A 21,692-nucleotide genomic window follows, 5' to 3' on the forward strand; every position below is an offset into this window, starting at 1 on the left:
TAAGTGCGTTTAAAATATAGTTGCTGAGCAAAGCAGTCTCAAGTGAACAGAATCAGTATGATAAACGAAATCAAAATATAAACGGGATAAACCCATGATTCCATTTTTAGATGACCTCTACTTAACTTTCTTCTTATAAGTCTTAGTTAACATCTCTAATGCGTTTTGCCATTGACACTAGCCGCTGCATCCCCTCATTCAGAAATAGGAGCGTGCATAATTACATTATACAATCAAATTAGTTCAAACTTAAGAAACCTTTTTGTACAACAATCAATTTTTATCTTTGTTGTTCTGTTCCTTCAATCTCAACCGGTTTTATTAGGAAACAATGGTGGCCGTTTTCTGGCAATATGCCGGGTATGTTTATCATTCTGCGTGTTATTTCTGCTGTGAATATTTGGATCGTTGGCTGACTCCCCCCCCCCCCCCCCCCCAAAAAAAAAATCAAATCATGCCACTTTTCTTGGCTACATTTTTTCATTGGAATATTTTGCTTTTAAAAACTTTTCTTGTTTGTTTTCAACAATGGCTAATACGGAGAAATTTTCTATTGAAATGGTTTAAGCAATTTGGAAATGTTGATTTGCATTTTTTAGAGCAATTTTTCTAGCTCTTATTCTTTCCTAGGCCGAATTAAGAGGCGATGACAGGCCGCCAATCAGAGCTCTTTTTAAATCGGAATCGCATGTGCAAGCGCTCATTATTGACTTCTAAGAGCATAGCCGAGTTTTTTAAATGGTCACAAAGAAAATTTCATCTTTCAGGTGAAACTGAAAAATCAGGTTTGTGTCTTATCTTAAATTTGGGTAATTCAGTGTTATGCCCTTTACTTTGCCTTGTTAATATAGTCTATCAGAATTGACTTATCCAAAAAAGCAGCAGCACATTAGCAAAGTTTTAGTCAAAGTAACTATTTCCTCAATTGCATTCAGTTCCAGTTCTTTCCCTATATAAGGTAAACGCAAGTACACGTTTCTTTAGAGAACAATTTGCAGTTGATTGGGTAAAATCAAATCTTGTGCATAGCTTAAATGCCATTATTCTTATCCGGAGACTTGAAACTATGGGCTAGTTCGTTAAAAATGTGACCAAACGAGGCAAAATATTTGGGACAGATTTTGAAATGCCGTGCTCTTTTATCGTGGGTTTTATGTTCTCGAGCTATTTTAACGTAACAAATTTTTGCGTTAGCTGCCTCACAATAGTTGCTGAATATGGTATCGTCAAGAATTTTTAATCTTTCAGCTGTCGCAACTACAAAGCTCCATTTCTACGCTTGGAAAGGAAAACGAGACTCTCAGAAGCGAGAATGAGCAGCTCAAAAAGGAGATACATTCCATGCAACAGCACGGACCCCCTGCTCGACCACAACAGAACGGGGCTGTGGATTCGGACGACCCTGATAGTCAGGATGAGTCCGAGAGCATCCCAGCTGTTGGCTCCGGAGTGGACGGGTCCACGATGACGTCACCTCTGAAGGGGGTTGGGTTGGGTGGAGAAAATAGCATATCAGTGTCGGAGGTGGGCAGTCGGTTGAAGGAAACCCTACTACGGCTGTACCCAGACGAGTATTCGACGCAACAGCCAATTGCCTTCCAGTCAAATGTTAGAATCCTCGAAGGAACTGTTGCGCAGAAATGTTGTGTTTTTATGGCAGGAATTGTGTTTTCAATTAGGAAAGGTCTTGTTGACTAACAATTAGGAGATCTTTTTGTTTGTTTGTGCCCCAGCTTAGTGTGTTCATTTTATGATTATTATTTCATAATGATTTATTATGTAATTTCAGTAGCGCGGAAGGCGTAGTAGATATTAAGCTAGATATATTAAGTGAATTTTTAACGCTAAAGATTGAGTTTGGGATCATATGCAGAGAAAAAGAACTTACTCAATAATGTAAAATGTATATATCGGAGATTCTATTCTTGATTTTACAATGTCTTGAAGTTTCAAGATTTACTTTTGGAGGGCGAGCTCAACCTGTCGAGACCCTAAATTTTTGAATATATATGGCAGTTATATTGCAATCTTTCACATAAGATGGGAGCATTGTAAGCAGAAATCATAAGTGCGATTATTATCAAATCTGTTCTAGGACTGGGTTAGCCTAGTTGCCCTATTTGAGCACCAAGCAGCAGTCCAAATAGAGCGATCTAGCCAGAAGGACATGTGTTATGCCACTGAGCTGGACAGCTACAAAGACCAGCTGCACCAATCGGCTGCTGAGAAAGACGAACTTGCCAGGAGAAACCAACGCTTTCAAGCAGCTCTGAGTGACACGGTACAAATCATTTACTGATCGCTTATCAGTTGTCAGCATCTAGCAGTCCGTTTAAGCTTTATGTGCAATTTTCCAGAGGTTTGATTAAGTGCAAATGAAGTTTAAAGCAATTGTTGTCGTTTGTGTCTTTTTATGCTTCTCTTAAGTTAGTTTCAGTCCTCGCGCATTCTGCTCAATCTCAGGCAACAGAAAATAAACGGTGTCAAAATTGAAAAATTAAATCTTAAAGAGACGGGATAAAGCCAGAAAGCTCATTTATAGATGCCCGTTACTTTAACTTCGTTTTAATTTATAGCTCTGAAATGAAGTTTGTAGCAATTATATTAGTCCTGTTGGTCTTTATGCAATTTTTTGCTTGACCGATTTTTTGTGTGAACAAGTTGACTTTTCGTCCTCAAAAACGGGATAAAAAGGTAGCGACCAGCGGGCATTAAGTTCTCTTAGAACCTTTCAGCTCACTTGTCGTAGTTAATCGAAAGTCGTAGTCTCCAAGTTTGGAATTCACAGAAACTGTATTGGAAACTCATGGTGAGAAGGGCGGTTCTTAGAAGTTGACCCCCCTCACCAAGCCCTACCCCTGCACTTCGTTCAGGTCGGTGCAGCCAACGACCCCCTCCCACCGTTGCACCCCCCCCCCCATTTCCCACCCCATCAGACCACCGGTGCAGCCCCTCCCCCAGCGGTGCTCACCTCACGCACCTTTAATTAAGTTAAAGCTAGCCTCACTAAACCGTGGCTAGCTACTGACGAAGTCAATCGGTCGTTTGAGAGCATTTCGCCCGACTGTTATGTTAGGAGTTTTTGAGCCCAAAATGGTGCAATTTTCACGTTTTTCGTTATTTTTGTTTGATTAGTCTCGAGTTGACGTTTTTCAGAGTTCACAAAGGTGTCTTGCAAGATATAATTGTTTTAAATTGACATTTTATGAGCGATATGTTTGAGTACTGCGAACATAAATAGGAATAATGATACTAATTTTTGCATTTTTTTTCCAGTTTTTTTTGAAAATTTCTCATTTTTGAGTTGTTTAGCCTCAGGGGCCAAGGAATCTCCTCTATGGTTTGATAAAAGTTTACTGCATATTTTGTGGTGGCGATGGAACGGTTTTCAATATTTTAATATTACGAAATTTGGTAATTTTTTGGACAAAATTTGCAATTCTTTTGGACAACTTTTGTTTTGATAGTTTTACAACGTCTTTTATTCCTCTTCTTGCCTCAGTGGCCAGGTAACCTCCTCTGGATTTTGATAGTGCTACTGCATCTTTGGTACGAGCAATGGAATGGTTTTCAACATTTTTATTTTACGCTTTTTTTATTCAGAAATATTCATGCTCCTGTTTTATCGACCTTTGATCCAATGGATTTTTTAAGGCTTGAAATAGGATTGCTGGATAGCCTCCGGAGACAATAAAATGGTTCTGAAGATATTAATGTCATAATTTTCAGCAACATTTCCTTAAAATTTTATTTTTCCAAATTTTTTGAAGTTTTTCTCATTTTTGTCAAGTTTGTCTGCAGGCCAATGAAACTTTTTCAGGCCTTGCCGATGGGTTACTGGATTGATTTCAAAAGACAAAAAAATTTGTTTTGAATGTTTAGATTTTGTAAAATTAAGAAACTTCCCTTAATTTTTGCAATTTTTGATTTTTGGGGTGAAAGCTTCCATATTTTTTATCAAAGATTTCATTTTTGTTTAGTTTGGTAAATTTATTTAGTTTTTCATTTTATGAGGCTGTTTGTCTTTTTAATCGGACTTGTTCATTTGATCTGTAATGCTATGTAACTTTTTCATTCAATTATTTAGATTGTATTTCAGGACTTGTCTTGCCATGTTTTTGTTTCGTCGTCTGACGCTCTTTTTCGTTTTACATTTGTTCACACAGGAAAGCTGAAAGTCAGTTTTACGGAATTAATTCTTCCTCTTTAGCCAACGTTTTTAGCTCATTTGCGTGATTAGATTTTGATCATACCTGACTTACCTCACTCATTAAAATGACTTGCAATTTAAAACTTTAGTTCAATTTGAATCAGTGTGAAGGGTGGTTCTTAGAAGTTGACCCCCCTCACCAAGCCCTACCCCTGCACATCGTTCAGGTCGGTGCAGCCAACGACCCACTCTCACCGTTGCACCTCCCCCCCCCCATTTCCCACCCCATCAGACCACCGGTGCAGCCCCTCCCCCAGCGGTGCTCACCTCACGCACCTTTAATTAAGTTAAAGCTGGCCTCACTAAACCGTGGGTAGCTACTGACGAAGTCAATCGGTCGTTTGAGAGCATTTCGCCCGACTGTTATGTTAGGAGTTTTTGAGCCCAAAATGGTGCAATTTTCACGTTTTTCGTTATTTTTGTTTGATTAGTCTTGAGTTGACGTTTTTCAGAGTTCACAAAGGTGTCTTGCAAGATATAATTGTTTTAAATTGACATTTTATGAGCGATATGTTTGAGTACTGCGAACATAAATAGTAATAATGATACTAATTTTTGCGTTTTTTTCCAGTTTTTTTTTGAAAATTTCTCATTTTTGAGTTGTTTAGCCTCAGGGGCCAAGGAATCTCCTCTATGGTTTGATAAAAGTTTACTGCAAATTTTTAACGCTAAAGATTGAGTTTGGGATCATATGCAGAGAAAAAGAACTTACTCAATAATGTAAAATGTATATATCGGCGATTCTATTCTTGATTTTACAATGTCTTGAAGTTTCAAGATTTACTTTTGGAGGGCGAGCTCAACCTGTCGAGACCCTAAATTTTTGAATATATATGGCAGTTATATTGCAATCTTTCACATAAGATGGGAGCATTGTAAGCAGAAATCATAAGTGCGATTATTATCAAATCTGTTCTAGGACTGGGTTAGCCTAGTTGCCCTATTTGAGCACCAAGCAGCAGTCCAAATAGAGCGATCTAGCCAGAAGGACATGTGTTATGCCACTGAGCTGGACAGCTACAAAGACCAGCTGCACCAATCGGCTGCTGAGAAAGACGAACTTGCCAGGAGAAACCAACGCTTTCAAGCAGCTCTGAGTGACACGGTACAAATCATTTACTGATCGCTTATCAGTTGTCAGCATCTAGCAGTCCGTTTAAGCTTTATGTGCAATTTTCCAGAGGTTTGATTAAGTGCAAATGAAGTTTAAAGCAATTGTTGTCGTTTGTGTCTTTTTATGCTTCTCTTAAGTTAGTTTCAGTCCTCGCGCATTCTGCTCAATCTCAGGCAACAGAAAATAAACGGTGTCAAAATTGAAAAATTAAATCTTAAAGAGACGGGATAAAGCCAGAAAGCTCATTTATCGATGCCCGTTACTTTAACTTCGTTTTAATTTATAGCTCTGAAATGAAGTTTGTAGCAATTATATTAGTCCTGTTGGTCTTTATGCAATTTTTTGCTTGACCGATTTTTTGTGTGAACAAGTTGACTTTTCGTCCTCAAAAACGGGATAAAAAGGTAGCGACCAGCGGGCATTAAGTTCTCTTAGAACCTTTCAGCTCACTTGTCGTAGTTAATCTGAAAGTCGTAGTCTCCAAGTTTGAAATTCACAGAAACTGTATTGGAAACTCATGGTGAGAAGGGCGGTTCTTAGAAGTTGACCCCCCTCACCAAGCCCTACCCCTGCACTTCGTTCAGGTCGGTGCAGCCAACGACCCCCTCCCACCGTTGCACCCCCCCATTTCCCACCCCATCAGACCACCGGTGCAGCCCCTCCCCCAGCGGTGCTCACCTCACGCACCTTTAATTAAGTTAAAGCTAGCCTCACTAAACCGTGGCTAGCTACTGACGAAGTCAATCGGTCGTTTGAGAGCATTTCGCCCGACTGTTATGTTAGGAGTTTTTGAGCCCAAAATGGTGCAATTTTCACGTTTTTCGTTATTTTTGTTTGATTAGTCTCGAGTTGACGTTTTTCAGAGTTCACAAAGGTGTCTTGCAAGATATAATTGTTTTAAATTGACATTTTATGAGCGATATGTTTGAGTACTGCGAACATAAATAGGAATAATGATACTAATTTTTGCATTTTTTTCCCAGTTTTTTTTGAAAATTTCTCATTTTTGAGTTGTTTAGCCTCAGGGGCCAAGGAATCTCCTCTATGGTTTGATAAAAGTTTACTGCATATTTTGTGGTGGCGATGGAACGGTTTTCAATATTTTAATATTACGAAATTTGGTAATTCTTTGGACAAAATTTGCAATTCTTTTTGACAACTTTTGTTTTGATAGTTTTACAACGTCTTTTATTCCTCTTCTTGCCTCAGTGGCCAGGTAACCTCCTCTGGTTTTTGATAGTGCTACTGCATCTTTGGTACGAGCAATGGAATGGTTTTCAACATTTTTATTTTACGCTTTTTTTATTCAGAAATATTCATGCTCCTATTTTATCGACCTTTGATCCAATGGAATTTTTAAGGCTTGAAATAGGATTGCTGGATAGCCTCCGGAGACAATAAAATGGTTCTGAAGATATTAATGTCATAATTTTCAGCAACATTTCCTTAAAATTTTATTTTTCCAAATTTTTTGAAGTTTTTCTCATTTTTGTCAAGTTTGTCTGCAGGCCAATGAAACTTTTTTAGGCCTTGCCGATGGGTTACTGGATTGATTTCAAAGACAAAAAAATTTGTTTTGAATGTTTAGATTTTGTAAAATTAAGAAACTTCCCTTAATTTTTGCAATTTTTGATTTTTGGGGTAAAAGCTTCCATATTTTTTATCAAAGATTTCATTTTTGTTTAGTTTGGTGAATTTATTTAGTTTTTCATTTTATGAGGCTGTTTGTCTTTTTAATCGGACTTGTTCATTTGATCTGTAATGCTATGTAACTTTTTCATTCAATTATTTAGATTGTATTTCAGGACTTTTCTTGCCATGTTTTTGTTTCGTCGTCTGACGCTCTTTTTCGTTTTACATTTGTTCACACAGGAAAGCTGAAAGTCAGTTTTACGGAATTAATCCTTCCTCTTTAGCCAACGTTTTTAGCTCATTTGCGTGATTAGATTTTGATCATACCTGACTTACCTCACTCATTAAAATGACTTGCAATTTAAAACTTTAGTTCAATTTGAATCAGTGTGAAGAGTGGTTCTTAGAAGTTGACCCCCCTCACCAAGCCCTACCCCTGCACATCGTTCAGGTCGGTGCAGCCAATGACCCGCTCCCACCGTTGCACCCCCCCCCCCATTTCCCACCCCTTTATACCACCGGTGCAGCCCCTACCCCAGCGGTGCTCACCTCACGCACCTTTAATTAAGTTAAAGCTAGCCTCCTTAAACCGTGGCTAGCTACTGACGAAGTCAATCGGTCGTTTGAGAGCATTTCGCCCGACTGTTATGTTAGGAATTTTTGAGCCCAAAATGGTGCAATTTTCACGTTTTTCGTTATTTTTGTTTGATTAGTCTCGAGTTGACGTTTTTCAGTGTTCACAAAGGTGTCTTGCAAGACATAATTGTTTTAAATGGACATTTTATGACCGATATGTTTGAGTACTGCAAACATAAATAGGAATAATGATAATAATTTTTGCATTTTTTTCCAGTTTTTTATTTGAAAATTTCTCATTTTTGAGTTGTTTAGCCTCAGGGGCCAAGGAATTTCCTCTATGGTTTGACAAAAGTTTACTGCATATTTTGTGGTGGCGATGGAACGGTTTTCAATATTTTAATATTACGAAATTTGGTAATTTTTTGGACAAAATTTGCGATTCTTTTCGACAACTTTTGTTTTGATAGTTTTACAACCTCTTTTATTCCTCTTCTTGCCTCAGTGGCCAGGTAACCTCCTCTGGATTTTGATAGAGTGCTACTGCATCTTTGGTACGAGCAATGGAATGGTTTTCAACATTTTTATTTTACGCTTTTTTTATTCAGAAATATTAATGCTCCTATTTTATCGACCTTTGATCCAATGGAATTTTTAAGGCTTGAAATAGGATTGCTGGTTAGCCTCCGGAGACAATAAAATGGTTCTGAAGATATTAGTGTCATAATTTTCAGCAACATTTCCTTAAAATTTTATTTTTCCAAATTTTTTGAAGTGTTTCTCATTTTTGTCAAGTTTGTCTGCAGGCCAATGAAACTTTTTCAGGCCTTGCCGATGGGTTACTGGATTGATTTCAAAGACAAAAAAATTTGTTTTGAATGTTTAGATTTTGTAAAATTAAGAAATTTCCCTTAATTTTTGCAATTTTTGATTTTTGGGGTAAAAGCTTCCATATTTTTTATCAAAGATTTCATTTTTGTTTAGTTTGGTGAATTTATTTAGTTTTTCATTTTATGAGGCTGTTTGTCTTTTTAATTGGACTTGTTCATTTGATCTGTAATGCTATGTAACTTTTTCATTCAATTATTTAGATTGTATTTCAGGACTTGTCTTGCCATGTTTTTGTTTCGTCGTCTGACGCTCTTTCTCGTTTTACATTTGTTCACACAGGAAAGCTGAAAAAGTTAGTTTTACTGAATGAATTCTTCCTCTTTAGCCAACGTTTTTAGCTCATTTGCGTGATTAGATTTTGATCATGCCTGACTTACCTCACTCATTAAAATGACTTGCAATTTATAACTTTAGTTCAATTTGAATCAGTGTGAGGTAAAAGGTACTCATATGTGTAATAAAGGTTCCTTAAGAAAAGGCTTCTGCGCAATGAATTTTAACAAGCTTTATTAATGGCCGCACAGCGATAGCTGGGGCTATTATTGGCCTTCTCTTGGTTTTTTTATTTCGTCGTCATGATTTTTGTTACGACCATAGGACGTCACCGCCACTTTTTCTTCATTCGTTCATGCAATTTCAACTGAATTGCATGTGTGACGTCATTTTTCGCCAGTTTTTTTGTTCATCCGCGTGATTAAATTTTTGGTCACACTTGACTTACCTCACTCTCAAAAATGACTTCCTCACTTTGAAATTGCCTTTTATTTACTTTAATTCAAAGAGATAAGGTCAAATGGGTGTTTGTCACTCTAAATGAAAGTTATTTGAGATCAGCTAATAGAGGCAGCAATAACTTATACAGATTTTTAATCCAAATATAACAGATCAGCCTTCAATAAAAGACGAATTTTTTTGGTCTGTCTTTTTTACTGGTTTTTTAGACTGGCGATCTACGAATCTATTGCGGCTATTTTCTGGCAATCTGCCAGCTATGTTTAATTTTTCGCTGAATATTTTTAACATAGCTTTTAGAGCGGCGTCGATAACATTTTCAACTTATATCTGTATCTGTTTCTATCGCTATTATACGGCACTTACGTCTATTTTTGTGCAGCTATTCCAACAATCTGCCAGCTATGTTCTAAAATTCTTTGAAGTTTAGATCTCATGGTCTAGTTTTTTGTTTAATGAATGAAAATTCGTTGAATTGTAGAATAAGACTTGTCCTATGTTTTATTTCGTTGGCAACCTTTTGTTCCCACCCCACCTGTGACGTCAAGGTCTCTTCAAAGCAGATTTTGTTCATTCATTCATTTTTTTTACTAAATTGCGTTCGTGTTCGTGCTGTCATTTTTCATACTTCTTGTGTCAGTCTTTGAATATTTTGTTGGTCACAGGTGACTGGTCTTGTTATCAGATCGACTCCCCCATCTCGTTGACGTTTGCATACATTAGTTCAAAGATTTAAGGGCAATTGACGATATCGGAATCTAACTGAAGGTCATTTGAGAAGACTAACAGTACATAACTGTAAATCAGTTAAAAGCGTCGCAACATTAAGAAATTGTTTTCAGAATTTTTTTTAGGTCGCATTCTATTCATTGGTATTCAAGATTGATTTCAACGAAACTATGCGCTCTATCATTTGGAGGCATTTTCATATTGTTCTAGTCTGAAGTGTAATATTGGATTTGCCTGCTAGCTTTTAACATCTCATAATTTGCAGACGTGATTTCTTTATCTATTGAACTAAATTGGCGTCGCTTTACGACTTCAATTAGAAGATTCGAGCAAACATTGGTTTCCTTTTTAATAGCCACACAGCGATAGCTGGGGCTATTATTGGCCTTCTCTTGGTTTTTTACAATTCAAAGAATTTGAATTGTATTGGGGCGCGGTCTTTTTTTTAAGATCTGTTCACACATTTTCATGATTTTTTAAGTCAAATTGGAGTAGTGGTTTTGGTCACGCCGGAACAGGAAATGGAGCGAAAAAGCGAGTGGTTTTGCGGCGTGAAATTTTTTGCTCTAATTTTAAGGTAGAGTGAGAAAACGGTGTTTGAACAAAAATGCGCTTTCTCGCTAGTGGTTTTTTGTTCACATGCGGCAATTTCACTTTGGTTTTTACTGTTTTTGTTTTTTAATTTTTTGGATTGGATTTTTTTTAAATGGTTTTCCCAATCCATTCATGGTTCCTTCTAGGCCTAGTTTTTGTTAGAATCAAATTTGCATTTCTCGGTACTGGTTTTTTGTTCTCTTCAGAGGCGTTTTTGACATTGATTTTCTGTTTTTTTTATTTTTTATCTGATTTTTTTAGAAATGGTTTTTCTAATTCACTCATAGTTCGTTGTAGGTCTAGTTTTTTGTTTATTCAATGAAAATCCTTTGAATTGTACGTCAGGACGTGTCCTGCTATGTTTTTTAATTTGCTTTACCCTTTGATCAGGTTTTTCATTTTAAGTAAGTCACGATTTTCACGTCTGAGTTCTGACTTACTTCACTGACTGTTTCAATTGAATGGATTTTAAATTCTTTCATACATTGATTGATGCAATATAGTGAATACGGTCAAAGTCTTTCATGCAATTTCAACTGAAGTGCGTGTGTGACGTCATTTTTCGCTCTTAGTGGAGCGAGTTTTTTTGTTCATTCGCGTGATTAAATTTTTGGTCACACTTGACTTACCTCACTCTCAAAAATGACGTTCCTCACTTTGAAGTTGACTTTTATTTACTTTAATTCAAAGAGACAAGGTCAAATGGCTGTGTGTCACTCTAAATGAAGGTTATTTGAGAGCAGCTAATAGAGGCAGCAAAAACTTATGCAGATTTTTAATCAAAATATAACATATCGACCTTCAATGAAGAGACGATTTTTTTTGGTCTGTCTTTTTTACTGTTTTTTGAGACTCTAGATCTACAAAGCTATTACGGCTATTTTCTGGCAATCTGCCAGCTGTGTTTTCAACTTAAATTTCTCCAGTTTAGAGACGTTAATGATATGTGCGTTGATACAGCACTACTATGATAGTTAATATTGAAGATAACGTCAACGGTCCATTGATACTACTGTCTATTTAATGAACTGTGCTAAAATAACCAATACCAACTGTCATTATGAATCTTTTCAACAATCCCCCCTCTCTGCTACCTCTTCAACAATCGGCCACTTCTGCGATATACTTTGCCACAATATCACTTGGCCTACAGTTTAGATAGGAGAATATTGCTTTAAACGCAATTCCGGACCGCTTTTCACGGCCAGGCCTCTCATGCGCTGTGGGATGTAATCCGGAAATCGTGGGTCGGTTATCGCGATGAAGCCGCGAGGCGTGCCCACCGATCCGCCAGTCGGAAATTCTTTTCGCTGTGTATTCCAATTCGGCTAATTATACATAGCATGGCGTATTTCATTCTATTCAGTTTAACATAGTATGTGCATACGTGGAAAGTTATTAGTCGTCTCTGATTGGTTAATAAATCGCTCGCTTAAATTTATTCAAGAATAGCCCCCCTTTTGCAAAAGGGTGGAGGCAATTGTTGTAAAGATCCGTCCTTATTATTGCTAATAGACAGTTGGTGTAATCGTCAGTATTAGTGTAAAACTCGATCTGCTGCTGTATCGACCGATACAAAAATGGTGCACTCTCGTCAATTGAGCACATTAGACAACAGATTTTTTGGCACGCGGCCTAGTGTTCTCAATCCATTTCAAACTCTTTGCATCGAAAAGCAATGAACCTGGTGATCTATAATAAAATTACTAAAATCATTTGATGAGCGTCCCCTGCTGAATTAAGCTGGAAACGAACACCCGTCCGGCTTCGCTATTGGTTCGACTTAGTTGGTTATGTTTTGACGGTATCAGTTCTGTTCAGAGAGTATTTTTCTCTCGCTCTTAAAACGATTGCTAGCTGGCAATAGTATTATGCTTAATGGTGTCCAGTTTAAAAGCTGATTTAAGTGTAATTTTAGAATTTAAACGAATGTGCAGAATGTCCACGCCAAATCAAAAAATTTTTTTACACTTAGAAAAATTTGTCAGTCCTTATCTCTTATTTCTTCTTTTTCTGTATTTTTCTCTCGCTCTTAAAACGATTGCTAGCTGGCAATAGTATTATGCTTAATGGTGTCCAGTTTAAAAGCTGATTTAAGTGTAATTTTAGAATTTAAACGAATGTGCAGAATGTCCACGCCAAATCAAAAAATTTTTTTACACTTAGAAAAATTTGTCAGTCCTTATCTCTTATTTCTTCTTTTTCTGTATTTTTCTCTCGCTCTTAAAACGATTGCTAGCTGGCAATAGTATTATGCTTAATGGTGTCCAGTTTAAAAGCTGATTTAAGTGTAATTTTAGAATTTAAACGAATGTGCAGAATGTCCACGCCAAATCAAAAAATTTTTTTACACTTAGAAAAATTTGTCAGTCCTTATCTCTTATTTCTTCTTTTTCTGTTTCAATCCCAATGTGCGTCAAGCGGGTCAACGGCGGCTATTTTCCGGCTATGATTAATAATGGCAGCTACTGTGGTTTTTGCAAAGCGCTTTTTGACCAATGTGATTTTCGCATTCATTATTGTCAAATTTTCAGTGTCAAAATTTCTTATCATATGACTTGCCTGATTATCTTTTGACATTATTAAATGATCTCAAACGTAGGTTTTAGCAGTTGTATTAGTCCTATGGCCTTTTTATGCAACTGTTCGTTTGACTTAGAACCTTTCGAATCACTACACTGTACGTATGCAATTCAAGGAAACTTTTGGAGACTCAGGGTGTGAGGGGCGGTTCTTAGAGTTAGTCAATTATTTTTTCATAAAAAATCTTCAAAACATCTTATTTTTCTTGTTGAAAATTAGTGAGGACACTATTTACAGCCATTTATATTCGCGAAAAGTTGTTTATTAATAGCCGCCGTCAGCCTCTCAACTGCTATTAATTAGGCGCTCTTATTTTTAAGACACGAAGAGGAGGATTGGAAAAATAACTTATTTTTATCGATTTTATTGAATTTTGAAGCGGTTTTACTTCATTTTTCGTTAACAGGTCTGATTATTATATTGTATTTATTAATAACCGCGAACCGATAGTGGCTATTATTGGGGACATCGTGTTTTTTTTTCGAATTCGTCGTCTCCGTCGATTACTCTTGCGACCTGACTTCTTGGAATTGACTTTATGAATTTCAGTGACTTCTACTGCTTTCCAATTAAAATTGGTGTGTGGCGTCATTTGTTGTGATTTTAAGTCATTTAAGTCACTCAAAAAAGTACGCTGAACTCACTTAATAAGCTTCAAATTTTATGAACATTTACTATGAAGATCAATAGTGTGCATCCAAGTAGTGCCAAACGTATATGCCCTAGTTCTTGAGTATTAGAGTCTTGAGTTGTTTTATTTCAAAAACAAATTTTGAAAAATCTCTTAGGGTTTTTTTCCTTATAGAGCGTGCGTCTCATAAAAATGTCTGTCGGAATCTAACCCAAAATGTCTAGTGGTCTATTAAAGGACTGGTGGTCAATCTGTATCTTTCTTCTTTAGTTGTTTCAATTGCATGGACGGCCATAAGCGTCTATTGCGGCTATTTTCTGGCAATCTCTTGCTTCAATAGTGGTTTTAAGATTTCTGGTAATTAGTATGAGTTTTATGCTACTTTAAATGTTCATCTGTTTTGCTGAGTTTTAGTCGAACTGTTGCCATTTTTCGCTCATTGTTTTCTTTTACTGCTTTAACTATATTTTTAAAAGAGACTCATTTTATGCGGAGTTTGTGGATTCTAAGTGAGGACAGTTTTGTGTTTAAATCATTTTTCTTGAGTATCATGACAAAGATCGCAAATTTTCTTTTTCTTTTCTCGGGACAAGTTTCCATTCATAATATGACTTACCTATGCTTGTGCGAGCAATTTAATTCCCCTATGTGCTTAAATGAATTGTTGTTGGCCTTTATGTGCCCTTTAATATAAAGAATCCCATTTTTTTGTTTTTTAGTTCAGTTTTGTTAGTTGCTTATTTTTCATCAATTTCTATTTTGATGAGGTTTTTTTGTTTTCTTGAAGTCGTGTTCTGATTTATTCCGGCTATATATAATTTTTTGAAGTTCGTTTTACCTCTTGATCACACTTTTTGTTTTAGATAAGTCACTATTTTGATTCATTCTGAATTTGATTCACTAATTGAATTACTGAATGTGGTGAAAACTGTCGAAGTCAAGAGAGCAAATTCAAAGAAACGATAAAGCCCTGTCATTAAGTCAAAGTGCGTTAGGCTATCAAAGTTCATTAAAGAGTTTGCTCGCTGGCATTATTATTAAGCTTAATAGACTTAAATTTAAATGCTGGTTTTTTAGGTTTTTAGAATCTACCGAATATGCAGAATTTGCGCATCTAATTAGAATAGAACACTTTTCGACACTCAGAAAAAAAAATCTGTCATTTTATATCTGTTTTTTTTTGTTTCGGATTTAATCCCGATATGCTTCGAGCGGGTTAACGGCGCTTATTTTCCGGCAATTTGCCGGCCATGTTTTAACTTGGGATCGTGACTATAATTGAAAACTTTTGAAAATTTTTAAACTTTTTCATTCAACTCTTGAATTTCTCCGTTTTCCGGTTTTTGCATTTTAAATGTACGAAGCTATCACAGCAAATTTTCCGCTATCTATCAGTTTTCTTTGAATGAGTTGTTTTATATTTAACCATAACGTATCAAGAATTTCTAACAACCATTCTGTTTAACATTTTAACTGCAATTTTAAATTATTTTGCCTGACGCTGAAGAATTGCACAAATCATAAATTAAGCTCTGTGGGTTCACTCGATGTTATTTTACAATACCATTGTGTTACAGGAGTCGGCAGTGTCGAAACTGGACAATGCTCTGGCAACATTGGAGGCGGAGTACAAAGAGAAGCTGAAGTGCCTCTCGGATGAGAATGACCTTCTCAGAAGGGACACTGACAAAGTTGTGGACCTTCGGATGGAGCTAGATCAGGTGACAAGATATTGATGTTTTTGATTTTAAAAGTTTGTGAAATTTTCAATATAAAGAAAATAATATAAAGAATATAAGATAATATAAAGAAGAAACCGTGAAGCTTCAGGTGATCACAATAACATGTGTTTTGAAAAGGCCAACATTTTTTAATGATACAATTAACTTAAGTTTTATAATACAACTTCTGCAGCTATTATTGTAATCGTGTCTTTTTTTCGTATGTTTCCTCGAATTTTCTAACTTCAGAATGTCGTTATAAAGCTATGCACATATTCGGTCCCTGATACCAGCATCTCATTCTGTAGCATTTTGACTTATCTAATCGAGTTTTTGGACTTATCTAGGCGAGTTTCATTCTTCGGTTATCGTGCTGAAATTGCATTCAATCGGCACTTGCTTGTCAACGCAGTCAAACTTAAAGCTGTTGAAGCTGATGAAATTAAGAAAAACAGAAACCGTTTTGGATGCCCTTCAATTAATTTGTTTTTCACTTTTTGTTACCATATCTTATGGTTCTTGTTGGGCTTTTTTATACGATGTTTGCTTGATGATTTTTTTGCCAGACAGACTTAATTTTTGTTCTCAAAACTGGTAAAGCCCGAGAGCGTTAAGGCCTTGCGCAGTTCTTTAGAGCGCTACTAGTATTTTGGTGCAGCCCATCGAAACCGCTGAGCAAGGGTAAATTCGATGCTCTATTTTCGAGCTTCAGTTAGCGGCAACCAAAGATAGTCCCATCTAATTCATTCAATGTTGGGTATTAGAAACAGTCCCCTCTTAAAAGTCTCTTACTTTTTGATAAGTTAATTTTTTCAATTAAAACGCCGTCAGTTGCATTTGTTTTTCTTGTCTTTGTAATGAATTGCTCCCGAACGAAGTTTGTAGCAATTATATTAGTCCTGCGTTCTTTTTGGGTGATTTTTCACCCGACCCTTATCTTTTATTCCTCGCAAACGGGATAAACAGTTAAAGCCAGGCGGTTGTTAAGGGGCTGAGCCGCTCTCTTGGATATGTACACTTTACTAGTCTATAAGTATGGGGTTAACCGAAACTGTTTGAGAAGACTCAAATTTGTATTGTGAAAAGCGGTTGTTAATCTGATTCGTCATCGGCTGACCTTCCCCCACTCCCCTCCGAGAACCCCACTCCGCTCAGCCAACCCCTAATGCTAGCATCCCTAAGCCTCAGCTGGCTACGTTTGAAGCCAACCGCTCGACGGCCGTTTGAGAGCAATTCGACCGACGTTAGTCTGTTATGATTCCATTTGAGGTTTTAGGAAGCATTCGCGGCTGTTTTCCAGCAATCTACCGGCTTTCTCTTTTTTAATAGCCGCCCTCATCTTCTCAGCCGGCTATTATAGCGCTCCTAATTTTTACGACTCGAAGAGGAGTATTGGAGAAGTCCTTTTTTTAATCAATTTTATTGGAGTGATTTTTGAAGCGGGAAATGAAACGCGTGAAAAAATTTGGAGTGATTTTGGGGCTGAACAAAAGTTAAGAGCGGATCGAAAAGAGAGTGGTTTTTGTTCATACCGCTGTTTTTGAGAGAGCGAGAAATTGATGTATGAAAAGATTTTCTCTGAGCGAGCGAAGTTTTTTTGTTCACGTGAGGCTTTTAAAAGCAGTTTTTTTGCAAATTTTGATCGTTATGAGGTTTGATTATGATATTGTATTATTTTTAGGCTTGTTTTGATAGGAATTGAAGGTTTCAAGTGGTTAATTCTGAGTTTAATGCTAATTTGGAGGGTTTTGATCAGTTTTGCTGATTTTTAGACGAAATTTAATGATTTTTTGCCTGTTTTTTTTTGTATTAATGCTTTGAGTGGGATTTGAATAGAAGCTTGTTACTTAAGGAATATTCAGCTACCAATTGACTAAAGTTTTATTGGTGTAAATCATTCTTTTCTTCGGAAAATTGACAGAAAAATTGAGAAATTTTAAACCATTTTTCTTATTTTTTTTTGCAGTTTTTCTTTTTTCTTAGTCTTAGACAAGTTTCTTAGCCTATTATGACTTGCCCATTGTTTTGCGAGATTTCCACCGCCCTAATTGGAAAGGAATTTTACTCGGCTTTATGTTTCCTTGTACTATTAACAAAAAACTCATTAAGTTTTTCTAGCTTTTTTTAATCAGTTTGTTTTTGAATGCCGTTTCTATTCTTCCTTAAATTTTTTATGGCGTTTGTGGAGGTTCAGGGTTCGCAATAGTTGTTCTAGTTGTGTAGTCAAAATTATGGGCAATTGTCTCCTTCGAGTCGTTTCCGGAATTCTTCCGGCTATGTTTTTTTTACTTCGTCGAACTTTTTTTCGCTTTACCATTTTGCCGCTTTTTCAGCATTTTGCGTAAATTTTTTTTGAGTTCTCTAGGCTAGTTTTTCTCCTCTCATTCTGCTTAAAGTGAATTTGAACATCAGTTGCTCTGCAAAGCCATTCAAAATGAACAGAGTCAGAATAAAAAATTGAAGTCAGAAATAGAAACGGGATAAACCCTTAAAGTCCAATTTTAGATGCCCGCATCCGCTATTTGAACGTCGTTGCATTGAATAGCGATAATTTTTTGCTCTAACACCAGTTGCTGAATCATGCTTTTCTGACTCGTTAATTATGGCTTCACTTGAAGTAATGAAATTAAGATGCCGTACGACGATGAAGTTATCTTCAGTTTTGTAAAGATTTTTTTTTCGAGGTCTGTCATCCCATTATAACAACCTGAAAACCAAGTTGGTTTTTGAAATCACACTGTCGATTCCTTTACGTATAAATTGTGGTCATCATCTAAGGTCCTTGGTCGATGTATAACAAACAAGTGGTTTTTCTGTCGTTTCAAATGTTAACATAAACTTTTTGTTTCAGATGAAGATAGAAAATGCCAAGTTGCAGCAAAACCAGGTTAGTACAAAGCAGCTAATTCATCAGAAATTTTGGATAAATAACCGCAGTCTGAAATCTGTTGCGGTGTATGGATACAAAGTTTATTTTTGTTGTGATATGTTGTTTGGGTTTGGCCTTTCCTTTCCTCATTTTCCCTTTTTCACACACATTAAATGCACTGTTCCTTCAACTGTCAAATTGCCATTCAGCTCTCAAATTAGGACATTTTGATTTGTGCAATGGTTTGGCGGCATGTTTGAATAAACGATCTTTTAGTTCTATTATATTTTTGATTTCTTCAATGCTTCGTGCTTGCTTTGCGATAGCTTTAACTGAACAATGATTGTGCACTTAATCAGTAATATAACGACAGGTCTGTTTGCGAAGTTGATCAAGTGTTAGTTATAATTAATAACGACAGTTATAACCTGGCTGGCGACACGCACTAACTAGGCTGGCGGGAATGAATGAAAAAGGGAAAATGAATCGAGGAAAGAAATTGCCCACATTCAAACAAGCAACTTCTACCGTCATTGGAAAACAAAATCATCGTTTATGTAGGGCGATTTGCAGCACAAAATTGAAAGCTTAACCGACAATTTGTCAGCCCAGACTTCGTTATCCGACGAACAAGTGAAATCGTTACTAAACGAACGAGAGGTTCTCTTGGAGGAAAAGGCAGAACTCAAGGCCAAGTTTGAAAGCGAGACGGAAAAATTGACCTCCGAAAACGCCAAATTGGTAACTGAAATTTCAGAATCACAATTACTAAAAGACCAAATTTCATCCGCAAAATCAGAAGTAGAAAAAGCAATTAGCGATTTGCAGATCAAAAGTGTTTCCTTAAATTCTGCTATCGAGGAAATCGAAACACTAAAAAGTAAATTGGTAGGCTTGAAAAATGAAAATGAAAGCTTGAAAACATTGGGCGAACAAAATGTTAACTCTCAAATCTCACAGTTGCAAGAGCAAATTAAAAGTTTGAATGAAACCATTGAAAATTTGAACAGCGAAAAGAGTGAAGTTGTTCAAAATAAAGACGAAACAATTAATAAATTGAATTCGCTTCAAAGTAAGTTTGATTCACTAAATCAGGAAAAATCGTCTTTACAAAATGAGCTTTCGGCTCAGAAGGACAATCAAATTAAACTAGAAGAAGAGCACAGTACAAAAATTGGGCAACTTTCTGCTGAGCTGGAAAATAAAATTTCTACTCTGAAAACTGAAGTTGAAAACCAGAGCAAACTTGTAGAAGATTACAAAAATGACGTGACCTCAAAAACTTCAGAAATTGAGAAATTGCAATCAAAAATTGATGATGTGAAACGCGAAGAGCAAAATAGCAGAGATCAATTAACGAACGAAAAAGAAACTCTGACAAATGAAGTTTGCGAACTGAAAAATCAGATTTCTTCATTAAATGGTCAAATCGAACATTTGAAAACCTCTGCTAGCGAAAATCAGTCAAATGAAATTACAGAGAAGAACGGTATTATAGATAATTTAAATGGCCAAGTTAGCGAAAAAAACAGTATAATAGATAAACTTAACGCTGAAATGAACGAGAAAAACAACATTATTGACCATCTTAATTCGCAAATTCACGACAAGAATGGCATAATTGATCATTTGAACGGCCAAGTCCAAGAGAAAAATGGTATCATAGACCACTTAAACAGTCAGGTGCACGAGAAAAATGGAATTATTGATCATTTGAATGGTCAAATGCAGGACAAAAACAATATTATTGACCACTTGAATGCGGAGGTTGCACAACTTAAAAACAAGATTTCCGAGAACGAATCCGAGGTTGGTAAGTTGAAGGAAAGTGAAAAAATCTTGAAAAAGCAATTAGACGAATCTCAGAGCAGAATATCAGCCGTCGAAGAGGAACTTGAAAAATCTAAAAAAGGAGTTGATTCCAAATTGGACGAATTGTCTTCGCTTCGGAAGTCTAGTGAAGAAACGCAGAGCCGGTTAACAGAGTTGAAAGAGGTTAAGACGCGCTTGGATGCCGAAATTCACAACCTTAATTCGCAAATGGGAGAAAAGACGTCACAAATCGAGAAGATAACGAGAGAAAAAGAGGAAATCGAGAAATCTTTGCAAAGTCGGAAGGATGAAGTGGAAAAGTCGTTACAATCTGCGAAGCAGGTAGGTCGAAAGTGACTGTGTTTCATTACTGTTAGATGGAATAGCTGTAGAATCTTGAAATCATGCCTGTGAATGAAAGCTAAGCAAATTTCATTTCAACTTTTTTTACGACTCAAAAAAAACTTTTTTTGATTTTAACAATTTCAGAGAGAACTTGCAGTTATCTGTTTTTAATTGCTCTCACAAGAAGTTTGAATCAATCATTTTAAGAGTGTGTGTCCTACTGTTATTTTGCAAAACGTTCTTTGCAAGAATATTTTTTGCTCATTTGAGGGACTTTAGGTGACCTTCGGTATTCAAAATCGATATAAACTTTTAAATCCCGAGGGCTTAAAGTGTATGTGCAGCTCTCAAGAACTCTATTAGACTCGAAGTCTACTGTTCTCCTAAGCTGCTTAGAAACGCTCGAGAAGGCATATTACTGAATGGATTTCAAATTCATTCACTTATTGAATTACGCCATGTAGTGAATACGGTTAATGTCAAAAGAGCAAAAGAAACGGAATAAACCGGTAAATCCCGGGCATTGAGTCATAGGGCATTTATTAGATTGTCAAAGTTAGCTATAAAATTACCTAAACTAGTACCCTTTGGAACTCCTTTTGTCAAGGTTATCCAATATGATAGAATTTTGGACAACTTTGCGTTTTTCTATTTAATAATTCTCTATTAAATTGGTAGCGTGCTCGTTAAAACCTTTACTTTCAAGTCTTCGTTAAAGTGTATTGTGTTTCATAGAGCAAAAACCTCTCAAGGTTATAAAAAGCCTCTGAAAGTTATAAAAGTTATCAGATAACCTCGATTGTTACTTTGTTTTCCGAACTGGCTGGTTGACAGTAAATGCTCCCCATCTGGGAAATTGTTATTGGCGAGCTAAATGCCATTTCAAATATTTGGACAATGAGGAAGTGACTGAAATAGGTCTATAATTGACTGGATTTTCGGGATTTTGTTTTGTACGATGAGCTGCACGGGCTGTTTTCAAATGGTCAGGAAATTTTCTTTCTGCGATGAACTGATTGAGGAGAAAACAGAAGGGATCCAATAGCGCTGCTTTTACATTTTACTGGAAACCAAAACACCTTTTCGGAGCGGTTTGGGGAGGAATGATGTTAGTTGTTTGCAAGCAACTGAAATGTCCCAAAGTTGAAAATCTGAAATATAGTAGATTTGCAGTTTCTAAGGGCTTTGTTGTCACCAAAACTTTAACAAAGCTTTAATTAACTTTAAGACCAAAAAACATTAATAAAATTTAA

General features: G+C 36.3%; 2 protein-coding genes across 7 annotated transcripts in view; both read left to right on the forward strand.

The window, feature by feature from the left end:
• Positions 1–2,338, forward strand: part of LOC142352094 (uncharacterized) — a 103,368-nt gene extending 101,030 nt beyond the window's left edge. For 2 of the 3 annotated variants that reach the window (XM_075404462.1, XM_075404464.1), the window contains exons 10-12: positions 768–785; positions 1,249–1,608; positions 2,096–2,338. In XM_075404462.1, coding sequence (XP_075260577.1) covers positions 768–785; positions 1,249–1,608; positions 2,096–2,299 — 582 coding nt within the window. In that variant the 3' untranslated portion in view covers positions 2,300–2,338. The remainder of the gene's footprint in view (positions 1–767; positions 786–1,248; positions 1,609–2,095) is intronic. The other variant, XM_075404463.1, reaches the window with a different exon arrangement.
• Positions 2,339–5,114: 2,776 nt separating this feature from the next.
• LOC142352019 (uncharacterized) overlaps positions 5,115–21,692 on the forward strand; it is a 30,606-nt gene continuing 14,028 nt past the window's right edge. For all 4 annotated transcript variants that reach the window (XM_075404349.1, XM_075404352.1, XM_075404350.1 and 1 more), the window contains exons 1-4: positions 5,115–5,315; positions 15,270–15,413; positions 18,265–18,300; positions 18,844–20,436. In XM_075404349.1, the coding sequence (XP_075260464.1) occupies positions 5,202–5,315; positions 15,270–15,413; positions 18,265–18,300; positions 18,844–20,436 (1,887 nt within the window). In that variant the 5' untranslated portion in view covers positions 5,115–5,201. The remainder of the gene's footprint in view (positions 5,316–15,269; positions 15,414–18,264; positions 18,301–18,843; positions 20,437–21,692) is intronic.

Source organism: Convolutriloba macropyga, chromosome 13 (assembly GCF_964194025.1).
Source record: "Convolutriloba macropyga chromosome 13, txConMacr16.3, whole genome shotgun sequence".
In the NCBI taxonomy this organism is placed as follows: domain Eukaryota; kingdom Metazoa; phylum Xenacoelomorpha; order Acoela; family Convolutidae; genus Convolutriloba; species Convolutriloba macropyga.